Here is a 13,834-nt window from a genome sequence, read left to right on the forward strand (position 1 = left end):
ATGATCGGTGGGGATTTCAGGTGTCGGATCATCATCGATCTGATATACAGAACAGACCAAAAGTTTGGACACACCTTCTCATTTAAAGATTTTTCTGTATTTTCATGATTATGAAAATTGTACATTCACACTGAAGGCATCAAAACTATGAATTAACACATGTGGAATTATATACTTAACAAAAAAGTGTGAAACAACTGAAATTATGTCTTATATTCTAGGTTCTTCAAAGTAGCCACCTTTTGCTTTGATGACTGCTTTGCATACTCTTGGCATTCTCTTGATGAGCTTCAAGAGGTAGTCACCAGGAATGGTTTTCACTTCACAGGTGTGCCCTGTCAGGTTTACTAAGTGAGATTTCTTGTATTATAAATGGGGTTGGGACCATCAGTTGTGTTGTGCGGAAGTCCGGTGGATACAAGTCTGATAGTCCTACTGAATAGACTGTTAGAATTTGTATTATGGCAAGAAAAAAGCAGCTAAGTAAAGAAAAACGAGTGGCCATCATTACTTTAAGAAATGTAGGACAGTCAGTCCGAAAAATTGGGCAAACTTTGAAAGTGTCCCCAAGTGCAGTTGCAAAAACCATCAAGCGCTACACAGAAACTGGCTCACATGAGGACCGCCCTAGGAAAGGAAGACCAAGAGTCACCTCTGCTTCTGAGGATAAGTTTATCCGAGTCACCAGCCTCAGAAATCGCAGGTTAACAGCAGCTCAGATTAGAGACCAGGTCAATGCCACACAGAGTTCTAGCAGGAGACACATCTCTATAACAACTGTTATGAGGAGACTTTGTGCAGCAGGCCTTCATGGTAAAATAGCTGCTAGGAAACCACTGCTAAGGACAGGCAACAGGCAGAAGAGACTTGTTTGGGCTAAAGAACACAAGGAATGGACATTAGACCAGTGGAAATCTGTGCTTTGGTCTGATGAGTCCAAATTTGAGATCTTTTTTTTTTTTTTTTTTTTAATTCGTTTATTAAACATCAAAAGAACAAAGAACAATAAGACAAATGTATAGCACAAGACATATCAGCACATATCTTGGTACATAGACCCAGTCTCAGAAAGCTTAAAGTAATACAGTATATCCACGGACCTGTAATAAAACTCAAACTGTCTTGCTGCCAAAACCAATTCCATTTTAATTGTGTTTAAATGTTGAAACGAGGCGCGAACGAACCAATGTAGAATTCTACCATTTATTATAATGAGGCAAGGCTATCTGTCCCGTGATGACATGGTGAGGTATGAGGAGTTCCATATATCCCAGATCTTATCAAATTTTCCCATGCAACCCCTATTCTGGTATAATGTGCGTTCATAAGGTATAACTGAATTCACCAGATCAATCCAGGCCCTAAGGGATGGGTGATTGTTTCCATCCAGCGCAAAGCTATTATTTTCCTTGCCAGAAAAAGCGTTTCTCTCAAAAAAAAATTTGAACATGGTGCCCCCACGTCTCTTCTTCCAGCAGCCCGAATAAACATATTAATGGGTTCAAAGGAACGGGATATGTACAAGGGAGGTTAGTAACGATCTCAGCTCACTCCAAAAGGATTGAATAACTGGACATCCCCAGACCATATGTAAAAAATCTGCTTCCCCTATATGGCATCTCAGACATTCTGAAGAGTTAGTCCAACCCATTTTAAATAGTCGTGACGTGGTTAAATATGATTGATGTATTATATATAGTTGCATCATCTTATTGTTGGCCGAAGGGGACACCCTAGATGGGGATTCAAGAATTGTCTCCCAGTCCTCATCTTGAAGATCAGGAACTAGGAGTTTCCATTTTTCCTTAATCAGCAATACCGCCGAGTCCGCACTTACGGATAGCATATGAGTGTACAATGTGGATATAAGACCCCGGGGCCCCTGTGATTTAAGGATCCCTATTAATGGAAGGGATGATATTATTAGCATGGCATTTACTCTGCGCATGTACGATTGTATTGCTGATCTGAGTTGCAGATAACAGAAGAATTGGGGCCTTGGGATATCATACTTAAGGTACCGTCACACTAAGCGACACTGCAGCGATACAGACAACGATGCCGATCGCTGCAGCGTCGCTGTGTGGTCGCTGGGGAGCTGTCACACAGACCGCTCTCCAGCGACCAACGATGCCCCCGGGTAACCAGGGTAAACATCGGGTTGCTAAGCGCAGGGCCGCGCTTAGTAACCCGATGTTTACCCTGGTTACCAGTGTAAAATGTAAAAAAAACAAACACTACATACTCACCTTCGCGTCCCCCGGCGTCCGCTTCCTGCACTGACTGAGTGCCGGCCCTAACAGCAGAGCGGTGACGTCACCGCTGTGCTGTGCTTTCACTTTACGGCCAGCGCTCAGTCAGTGCAGGAAGCGGACGGCGGGGGACGCGAGGGTGAGTATGTACTGTTTGTTTTTTTACATTTTACACTGGTAACCAGGGTAAACATCGGGTTACTAAGCGCGGCACTGTGCTTAGTAACCCGATATTTACCCTGGTTACCATTGTAAAACATCGCTGGTATCGTTGCTTTTGCTGTCAAACACACCGATACACGGCGATCTGACGACCAAATAAAGTTCTGAACTTTAATCAACGACCAGCGATATCACAGCAGGATCCTGATCGCTGCTGCGTGTCAAACACAACGATATCGCTATCCAGGACGCTGCAACGTCACGGATCGCTAGCGATATCGTTTAGTGTGACGGTACCTTTAGTCTGTAACTGTTCGAAAGACATTAAGACGTCCTGCTCCAAATTTGAGATCTTTGGTTCCAACCACCGTGTCTTTGTGTGACGCAGAAAAGGTGAACGGATGGACTCTACATGCCTGGTTCCCACCGTGAAGCATGGAGGAGGAGGTGTGATGGTGTGGGGGTGCTTTGCTGGTGACACTGTTGGGGATTTATTCAAAATTGAAGGCATACTGAACCAGCATGGCTACCACAGCATCTTGCAGCGGCATGCTATTCCATCCGGTTTGCATTTAGTTGGACCATCATTTATTTTTCAACAGGACAATGACCCCAAACACACCTCCAGGCTGTGTAAGGGCTATTTGACCAAGAAGGAGAGTGATGGGGTGCTACGCCAGATAACCTGGCCTCCACAGTCACCAGACCTGAACCCATTCGAGACGGTTTGGGGTGAGCTGGACCGCAGAGTGAAGGCAAAAGAGCCAACAAGTGCTAAGCATCTCAGGGAACTCCTTCAAGATTGTTGGAAGACCATTCCCGGTGACTACCTCTTGAAGCTCATCAAGAGAATGCCAAGAGTGTGCAAAGCAGTCATCAAAGCAAAAGGTGGCTACTTTGAAGAACCTAGAATGTAAGACATAATTTCAGTTGTTTCACACTTTTTTGTTAAGTATATAATTCCACATGTGTTAATTCATAGTTTTGATGCCTTCAGTGTAAATGTACAATTTTCATAGTCATGAAAATACAAAAAAAATCTTTAAATGAGAAGGTGTGTCCAAAATTTTTGTCTGTATTTAGATGACCTCTACCAAGTCTTTGTAAACCCCTTTATAGAGGTTGTCCAGTCTTGTGGTGAAATGTCAGACTTCTAAATCCTTACAGCACGTGCACCACTCACAGCCAGGATTCTCTGGTGTTCTGGGTGAGCATTTTGGCCACATTCCTACTAGACGTGCTCGGCCTTGCTCAATTCAATGTCTAGTAGGTATATGATCGCATAGGTTCAAATTGCATACTTGTGGTCACGTGACAGTCTACTCTCACATGCATGAAAATAAAACCTTTCCTACCGCTATGCAGACATTGACTAACTTACCAGGAGAATCTCTTCCAGGTGTTTGATCTTATTTTCCAGTGACTGCAGTTCAGGGAACTGTCCCCGGTAGTCATCCAGTGATGAACTCAAGGAACTGATTGCCTCGTCCAAACCAGAGTCAATAATCCTCCTTTTTGTGTTGTCGGAGTGAACAACCTCAGGGATGGGACTCTCCCTCTCTTCAGGAACCGGGTCCAAACATGGCGTAATAATGGGGGAAGAGCGAACCGCAGGTTGTTGCTGATCCATCTCGATAACATCGTCCACCAAAAGCTGAAACTCTTCCCTGCAAGGCACGGCCTCGTGGACTGGAGACTGTGCACACCATGGCGGAGCAGAGTCAGTCCTCTCCGGCTGGTGATCTGCTTCGGATTCTGTGAGTATTATTTCAGGTTCCTCCTCCTGAGGACCATCCGATTGTCCAGTGGTTTGCAAATCGTCCTCGGATTCACAATTAGCCGGGACAGATAAAGTTTCTGAGATATCGATATCCAACGGTAAAATCACCTGGGATTCGTCCAAGACATGGAAGTCCGACCCTGAGGCATCAAAGCTTACTTCACTAATATGGCTCAATGTCCTTGAGTACACTACGTGGCCGTTAGCCACTGATGGTTTAGTCGACGCCACCTTGTCATGCACTATTTTACCGCTGTTTTCCACCTCCTGCATGGAAGCGTCAGCTCCAGTGTCCAGGCTCTCCTCTCTTTGTGTGAAGGAGATCTCTATCTCTGGAGCAGACGTCTGAAGTTCGGGTTGAACAATGTTCTTGGGAGCATGTCGGACACTGCTAGACAACTGTGGACTGGAGGAATCATCTGAGGATTCGGAAGAAATAGACCAGGCGGCTCCATTTTCCAAATCGTCCTGACGTCGTAACATATTCTAGAGGTAATAAGATACAAGGGGTTAAAACTGAATCTAACAGATTTCAGAGAGTCTCATATAGGGAAGATGCTATTGGAGACATTATTCACGGCTTTCCGCTGGCATTTTGATCAAGTGTAATGTGTAGTGATGAGCGAGTATACTCGTTGCTCGGGTTTTCCAGAGCATGAAAAACAAAAGGAGAAAAAGAACCACTCCAAACAATACCGCACACCACTAATGGATATAAATATAAAAGGCAAACTTTTATTGATGCAGCAATTTAAAAACATCTAAAAGATCCCCACCAAAACCCAGAAGATCCCGCCAAACATAACAGAGGTCAGAAAATGCATGTCTAAGATAAACACATAATAATATAACAAAGTGTGATGCAAGATACCAATATATCACATGACCTCTTATCTAATACCCTGAATGGCTAATGAGCACCCCGGGGGTAAAGAAAAAGATGACACAAGTATGTATGAAAAGATGAGTAAATGCCCGTCTGGTTAATAGAGAGCATACCACAACAACCAATGCCGTAAAGTAAACTACTGTACCTGTATGCCAGAAAAAATGTCAAGGTACATAAAAAAGCAGAAGCAATGGCACAAATGAATGTGATGCCACAATATGTAGACAAAATGACCACACTGCAGCGGTAACAACCGCAATCCTATGCCGGATAATGTGCAGAGCAACGTTGTGCTATAGTCTCTGAGCACGAGCATAACCTCAGTGGGGCATAGATGGGAACCTGAGTCCAGCCATGTGTGGAACCCAAACCAAAAGCAGGCAGCCATCGGGGAAGGGAGAGAAGGCAAGGATCAGCATGGGGACGAACCCTACGCGTGTCGCCGTTACAAGGACGGCTTCATCAGGGGAAGGTGCTTTTCCAGAGCACGCTCGGGTGATCTCCGAGTATTTGTTAGTGTTCTGGAGATTTAGTTTTTGTTGACACAGCTGCATGATTTACGGCTGCTAGACAGGCTGAATACTTGTGGGGATTCCCTAGCAACTAGGCAACCCGCACAAGTATTCAGCCTATCTAACAGCCATAAATCATGCAGCTGCGTCAACAAAAAATAAATCTCCGAGCACTTACAAACACTCGGAGACCACCCGAGCGTGCTAGGGAAAACCCGAGCAACGAGTACATTCGCTCATCACTAGTAATGTGTCATCAAGAATAAAAACAAAAAATGCTTCTTTTTTTTTTAAATCTCCTAGATCATATACACAAATCGAGACTCTCAATGGCCACTAGGCATAATTCTAGACCCATTCTTCGTGTTTTGTACAGATACGTTTCAGCAGTCTCATTATCGTCAAAACAGGAATACTAGGAACGATAACACCTCTATACAGTAGATAACACAGGATCCACAATAGGTGATGTCACAGCTCACTTCCTCCCCCTCCTGTACAATGACTGATAACACCTCTATATACAGTAGATAACACAGGATCCATCATTCACAATAGGTGATGTCACAGCTCACCTCCTCCTCCTGTATAATGACTGATAACACCTCTATATACAGTAGATAACAAAGGATCCACCATTCACAATAGGTGATGTCACAGCTCACCTCCTCCTCCTGTACAATGACTGATAACACCTCTATATACAGTAGATAACACAGGATCCACCATTCACAATAGGTGATGTCACAGCTCACCTCCTCCTATACAATGACTGATAACACCTCTATATACAGTAGATAACACAGGATCCAGCATTCACAATAGGTGATGTCACAGCTCACCACCTCCCCCTCCTGTACAATGACTGATAACACCTGTATATACAGTAGATAACACAGGATCCACCATTCACAATAGGTGATGTCACCGCTCACCTCCTCCTCCTGTACAATGACTGATAACACCTCTATATACAGTAGATAACAAAGGATCCACCATTCACAATAGGTGATGTCACAGCTCACCTCCTCCTGTACAATGACAGATAACACCTATATACATTAGATAACACAGGATCCACCATTCACAATAGGTGATGTCACCAGTTGTATCCTGTTGTAGCAGTGTAGTATTTTTGCACTCTGCATTATAAAAAGCCAAACTATGCCCTCAGTTTATGTGTATAAGATTAATGAATCATTAAAGGGAATCTTTCACATGTAAAACGGGAGCCCAATGTGCAGGCGGCATCATATAGAGCAGAAGGAGCGGAGCAGATTGATATATAAAACTTTGTGGGGAAAGATTCACTATAACCTCTGTTTTATTTATTTAAATATCTGCTCTTTCTAAGCTTAGGAGTCCAGTGGGCGGTCCTAATCAGTGATTGACAACTCTAATAAAATAATTATAAATAAATGATAAGTACTAATAACACTAGTAATAAATCTATGCACACTTATACAAGGAAGACTGTCAATCATTAATTAGACCCGCCAACTAGACTCCAGAGCAGTGATTTAAATAAATATATCTCGAGTTATACTGAATCTTTTCTCACAAACTATACATCAATCTCATCCGCTTCTCTTGCTCTATACCTAGATGCCTGCAGATTGAACACGAGACACATTCCCATAAATTGGATTTACACCAGCAATTTTATTAAAACACATTTTCTATTCTATCCATTGACTAAATATTTAGCATCATTGAATCCTATGGGGATTGCATAGACTAATACACACTTGCATTTACACAATTTGCAGGGGAAGCAAAAAAAAATTAAAATAAAAAATAAAATATAATATAAAATATTATATATTATATAAAATATAAATAAATAAATATTATATAAATGAAAAATATTTTTTTGCATGGATGGAAACTGAACTAGTGAACTATCCAGGCAGTATACTTTATTACGGATTCTATAAAGCAGAATGTTTCCGGAGGTTTTATTTATTAGCTATGCTACATCTAAAAACTTACATAGTAGTCTTGCTCATAAGTATTAACTTGGACAGATGAGACATCATTGCACGAGCAAGTCTGAGACAATTTGTCAGTAAGGGTCTCTCGGAGCATGACAAGCATTGGCCAGCTGTGCTTTCCCAGATCTGGCAACAAGGAACTCTTTTCGTGGCATAAATATAAAGAATAGGCATTATACAGGGGGTGGAAATAGTGCGGGAAGGTCAAGGAATTCAAATTAAAATGCATTCTGATTGGGAAAAAGATGAAGTCTGTTGTCAAATCAACAATAAAAATCTAAACAAAAAAAAATAACAAACACTGATACAATTAGTATTCAGACATCAGTGAAAAGTAGCATACTGGATTTTCATTTAAAAAAATATTACTGAATAGTTTAATTAGCAAACTTCATTAAAAGGTTAGGTGCACACTATTATATTCAGTCTTAAAGGGACTGTGTCGGCGTCACTTATGGAGTCATCCACATGTAGTGTTATATAGATCTGCATGTCACAATTCCAATGTTGCCTCTTTGACCCGGATCTGTTGTGTCTACGTTGAGAAATCCCGCTTTTTAGACTTTATGCAAATTATACTGCAAGTGCACTGACACCCCCCCAGTGTACTTGCAGTATAATTTCACTTTTTTTTTTTCTCTCTCTACCCAGCAGAACAACAGAGACAGTTTTATGCTGTGCGTGGACACATCTGACGGAGCAGAGCTGACATCACACACCAGATCCTTGATCTCTGCTGTCAGTCAAGTAGAAGAGGGTGGCATCGAGCTGGGAACACAGCAGAGGAGCCATGTGCTGGTGCAGATACGCTCCCAGTGCACTTACTCTGGTGCAATATTGAAATTGTGGAGCACTGACCTATTCAGCACTGCCACTGGTTGACACCATCAAAATGAAGCCGACTGGTTCCTTTTAAATAAATTCTACAGTGTAGTGTATACTGCTTCTATGAAGACCGATGGGTCTCCACGGTAACAGACTACAAACTAACAATGTGTAGTCTGGTTCTACAGTCGTGTTGCTTCCATTTATCTGCCTCGTGGCTTCTTGCCAACCTACAGACAGTAGGATGTGATATATATATTTTTTTAATCAAGACTGTAAATATCAATTTTGTCCTTTACACATTTGAAGATAATGTTTTGCTTACTTAAATGCTTGTATTTAAAGATAAAAATCATTTTTGCGATTGTTTTATTGAAAATGTTGCACTTTTTGCCTTCTATAGCCTCTGTATTGCACCTTTCATTGCTAGTTGCAGAAAGAGTTAACATAGAATCCGTCAGTGAGCTATGACAGTGACGATGAGTTGGTAAGTCAGTTATCTGTCTGTATCTGAGCGCTTCTCAGAGGATGCGAGATTACAGACCACATCAAAGTTGAATGTGCACGGAGGCAAAGATTCTGTAAAAGCAGAACGGTGCAAAATTTTTAATAAAACCGTATTGCAAAAATGAGTTTTAGCCCCAAATACATGCATTTAACTAAAGTAAAAAAAAAAGTCCCCAACTATGGAAAAGCCCAACTACAGCAGATGCATAGAATATACATCAGCCTTGACCTGGAGGATGTTTTCTGCATATAATAAGTCTCCACATCACGGCTACTTACATAAAAGGCTTGTTCCCGCAATGAGGGAGTATCGGGGGGACTCGGATTGTATGTGGAAAATCGTTTGTTCACGGTAGAGGTTTTATTCACAGTGCTGGCAGCCGAGGGTTGGTCTTCCTTGTCAAAAGGACTGGAGAAAAAAAAAAGGCAAAAAAATATATAAACATATAATAACTTCAAGGTATGAACTAAGCTTTCCCCACTTAAAGTCCAAGGCCAAAATGTGTAGATAAAGATAAATGTGGAGATCCTACATTAATTCCCCCATGCACAGAATGGTTCCACGGTCTCCAGTGGAAAATAACTTGGATCCTGGCAGATTAACCCCAGAGATGCTACAGTAAATAGCAGAGAAAGAACAAGGGGTTAACTGACAACAAGCAATAGGTTCCTGATCAACGAGATGCAAGACTTTACAGTCTGATCTTCGAGAACTACTGGAAAACGAGCTGCTGAAAAAGTTAACCCAATGGTGTGAGGACACACCGTGCCCAATGCCTGTAGAAAGCATTCACAATGGGCACATTAATATCGGAACTGAACCATCAAGCAATGGAAGAAGGCCTGGTCTCATGAACCATGTTTTCATGTGCAAAGCAAGAAGCACGTGCACGGTTTATCAAGGGAAGAGACTGCACTAAGATGCTCCAAATCCAAGAAGAGATATGACACTGCTCCAGGAACAGCTCCAATGTAGGGTACTCGGCTAAACACTGTTGTTCTTCTTAGCAGCGGGATTCTCTATCATCAATGTCATAGAAAATATTAAAATATCTGAAGCCACTAGTGAGGGAGGCAATAGGACAAGAATTTGCAATCAAACCTGCCTTGAAATAGACAGGTACAAATGGCATAAAGAAATAGGAAATTAGGTATAGTTGGGATGTGACAATCTTAATTAACATGCAGGTAGCTCCTTTTTGAAGTAAAGGACCCCTGCACTTGACAACTAGGATGTCTATTGTGCATAGACAAAGGTTTATAGATTGGACAGGTAATTCATACAGGAAAGCTATTTTCTGAGGGTTGGATAACAAAAGGGTACATGTGTTTACACATAGATAGAAAAGTGGAAGAGGCTTTTGTTCTCTCAGGGGAAATGTTATATCTACAATAGCCAGCCCAGCTCCGGGGTCCAGACAGAAATTTTGGAGTGTGTATAGAACAGATATTGATGGGACATACATTTTCAGCTTCAGGACAAAATGGGGAAATAGATGCATATTTTTTCACAACAGTAACCCCTGCCTATAAGCCACAAATCAATAGTGGGCAGATCACTGACAACAGCCATGGAATCGGAGATGTACGGTATATACCATAAGCTCACTGTTAGTTTCCCGATAACCAGCCTATTCGTGGAAACAGCCTACGGCCTCCTCCGTTAATCGTCGGTCAATTGCGTAACTGACCGAACAATGGGGGGCAGCGGAGAGCTGTTCACTCCAAAGATAACAGCGGGTGGGTTCAGATAAGACCCCCGCTGGCTGCGATCTTTGACAATCGTTGCCCTCATTTCACAGGACATTGCACGCTACGACACTGCAAAAATTGTCCAGGAATGGTTTGAGGAACATGGTAAACTGTCCAAGGTGATGACTTGGCCTCCAAATTCTCCAGATCCAAATGTGCAGGAAAAAGAGTCCAAACCATGGAAGCCGCACCTCGTAATTTCTACATATCTGCGACGTGTCAATGGGTCGGCATCAAGATACCACAGGACACAAGAGGAGTGTAAGTTTTTGCCCCAAGGGGATGTATACAATTTTTAGACTGGCAGTTTTAACGCTACGGCTGACCAGTCTAGATTTCTGCTTGCTTGTCTTCACTTACTTCCAATTGACTTCCAGGTTTAGCTTGATTGTTCCCAGGTCGTTAATATCCACCCCGACAACCTGGGGGAGAGCTGCAAAGAGATCTTTAGTTTCGCACGAGACACTGCCCACTATGACGTGATTTGCTAGACTCTTCAATTCTGTTACCTGCAGGAACAAAAAAGTCAATTGTTTTACGTATAAATTCCAACATTCTGGTTTCCATTATTAATCAATAACTGATGATATTTCTAAGAGTTTACAAAATTTCAAGGCTCAATGGCTTCTTGAGAAGGATTATCCTGGGCTAAGATGCTGGCTAGAGTTGATCAAATCAATTCACGGGACTCCAGTCCAGGTCTCCCTGGCAGATAGACAGGAAGTCCGCAGATCTCTTACCTTCCGATGTGGCTTTTGACCTGTTAGGGCTGGTGCAACGTCATCTGTACGACATCACTGACAGATGACACAAGCTAATATCCAAATTGGTGGGGATTCCAGGTGTTGGACCTCCACACACTTGGTACTTATGACCTATTTAATGGATAGGTCATCAATAGCTTATTCCTGGACAACCTCTTTCCCTCAATATAGCCATAGGAGGCTTGATTTTTGCATGATAAATTGTACTTTTGAATGCCAATATTGATTTTACCATATAACATAAGGGAAAACAAATTCCAAGTGCGGGGAAATTGCAAAAAAAGTGCAATTAGACAATAGTTTTTTTGCCATTTTTATTTACCATGTTCAATATATGGTAAAACTGGCCTGACAATATGATTCTCCAGATCAGTTCGAGTATGCACATACCAAACATGTATAGTTTCTTTTTTATTTAAATTGTGGGGAAAAAAATCAAAAATTTGTAAGAAAAACAAAAAACAAAAATTGCTTAAGTTGCCATTTTCTGACACCCGTAGCGTCTCCATTTTTAGGGATCTGGGGCTGTTCGAGGGCTTATTTTTTACACCTTGAGCTAATGTTTTTAGTGGTACCAATTTGGGGTAGATATGATGTTTTGATCGCCCGTTATTGCAATGTTGCGGTGACCAAAAAACACTTAATTCTGGCGGTCCAATTTTTTCCCTCATTACCGATCCAATTACGGTAATTTACTTTGTTTTGATAGATCGGACAATTCTGAATGCAGTGATCCAAAATGAGTATTTTTTTATTGTTTTATAGTCAATGGGTGAAAAAGGGGGGTGATTTGAACTTTTTTTTTTTTTTTTTTTATTGAATTACATTTTTTTTTTTTTTTTTTTCTTTACTTGAAGCAGCGAGCGTCCGATCGCCTGTGCTACACAAGGCTTCAGCCGCTATGTATAGGAGAAATGACGATCTCCTATGAATGCCGGCCATGTAGACCCCCTGGATCTTATGACAACCCATTAGTGCTCCGCGATCACATGACTGGGGCGCCAAAAAGCGCAACTTATGTAGCGCTTCCAGACTGTGCGTATTAAATGCCGCTGTCAGTGATTGACAGTGGCATATAACTGGTTAACTGGTCAGATCAGCTGTCATGTGCAGGGAAAGATACGGGCTCAGCATCGGAGCCCGCATCACAAGACAGGGTCACAACCATTGACCTACAGTCTAGAAGGGGTTAAGGAACAAACCTAATTGTGATCAAATGTTTTCATTGTTTATAAGCAGCAATTTGATGCATGAAAACAAAAAAAAAATTGGTGATGGCTGATAGCTGTGTGGTTCTGTCTCACAGTTGTGCAGCCATTGGCCACCATGTTAGGCCGAGCTTTGGCCGCCCGATCTTCTGCAGCCTTCGTACCTTTATAGACAGGAATTCCGTGATTAGTGGAAGAAACACCATGTCCTCACTGTCCCAAATCTGCTTTCCATTAACTTCAATGCGTCCCTTTAATTTCCAGCGTTGCCGGCCATACTTCATAAAAATCTGATGGAAATCGGAAAATCAAATAATGAAAATTACGACAAATGTGAGCGGCCTAGCAGACAGAATGAGTGGAGCCTATGGGTGGTAACAGGACCATGAATTGTAGTGGTGCAGAGTACTGCACTTATTGGGGGGGGGGGGGAGCCAGCAATAGAAAGATGTCCAGAAGAGGCTCATTCTGCTCTCCCCAAAATAAAATGGAGAGGCCAGAACCCCTGATGTCTCCGTCTCTCCGCAGCTGCCACTGGCTGTCATGTACTGCATACGGGGGAGTCATGTATAAAGGTCTCTGGCTGGAGTGACTCCCTATTAGCCCCATAGTCAGTGCTGTATTTAGTAGCGGTTCCTTTACGGTGAGTATTAATCAGATGTAACTTGTCCGCTTTACCTCATACTGGTCTCCGGCACACAACCGGGCAAATCCTGCGAGCCCTAAATTAGAGAGAAAGAAAACGTAGTTACATACGGTCCAAGCTGCGGCTCTCCCTACACCTGTCTATGGGGCACGGATGGATCGGGCATGTTACTATCCGCTCTGCCTCATCCTTACTTTACTTGATGGCAGGGGGGCTTCCGCCATATGCATTGAAGGGTTTGGCTTTTTTTGGCTTTGGGTTTTGATGTGTTGGGGACATAGTTTAGTGACATTTACTAATACACAAGTAATTACGGCTTCTCCTCCATTGGTGCCGCCTTCCTCCCAGACTGCACAGATCTCCATTTCTCCTCACTCCTGACACACATTTTGGCTTCTTCTTTTTTAGAGGCAGTTTTAAGAGCGGTAAAGTCTTTTGTGTTTTTTTTTCTGTTTGACTTATTTAAAAAAAACGTTTTTACTTGGGATACACGAGGTTAATTTTTGCCATTTTTATACTTATTATTTTTTTTAAATTTTCTAC

General features: G+C 42.1%; 1 protein-coding gene across 6 annotated transcripts in view; it reads right to left on the reverse strand.

Annotated features, from left to right (window-relative positions):
- RIPOR1 (RHO family interacting cell polarization regulator 1) overlaps positions 1-13,834 on the reverse strand; it is a 101,375-nt gene that overhangs the window by 21,283 nt on the left and 66,258 nt on the right. For 4 of the 6 annotated variants that reach the window (XM_077287281.1, XM_077287280.1, XM_077287278.1 and 1 more), the window contains exons 9-14: positions 13,324-13,367; positions 12,810-12,935; positions 11,034-11,182; positions 9,201-9,330; positions 7,588-7,731; positions 3,796-4,680 (exon numbers count right to left, since the gene is read on the reverse strand). In XM_077287281.1, coding sequence (XP_077143396.1) covers positions 3,796-4,680; positions 7,588-7,731; positions 9,201-9,330; positions 11,034-11,182; positions 12,810-12,935; positions 13,324-13,367 — 1,478 coding nt within the window. The remainder of the gene's footprint in view (positions 1-3,795; positions 4,681-7,587; positions 7,732-9,200; positions 9,331-11,033; positions 11,183-12,809; positions 12,936-13,323; positions 13,368-13,834) is intronic. The other 2 variants (XM_077287283.1, XM_077287282.1) reach the window with 1 other exon arrangement.

The sequence above is a fragment of the Ranitomeya variabilis genome, chromosome 2 (assembly GCF_051348905.1).
Source record: "Ranitomeya variabilis isolate aRanVar5 chromosome 2, aRanVar5.hap1, whole genome shotgun sequence".
Taxonomy (NCBI): Eukaryota; Metazoa; Chordata; class Amphibia; order Anura; family Dendrobatidae; genus Ranitomeya; species Ranitomeya variabilis.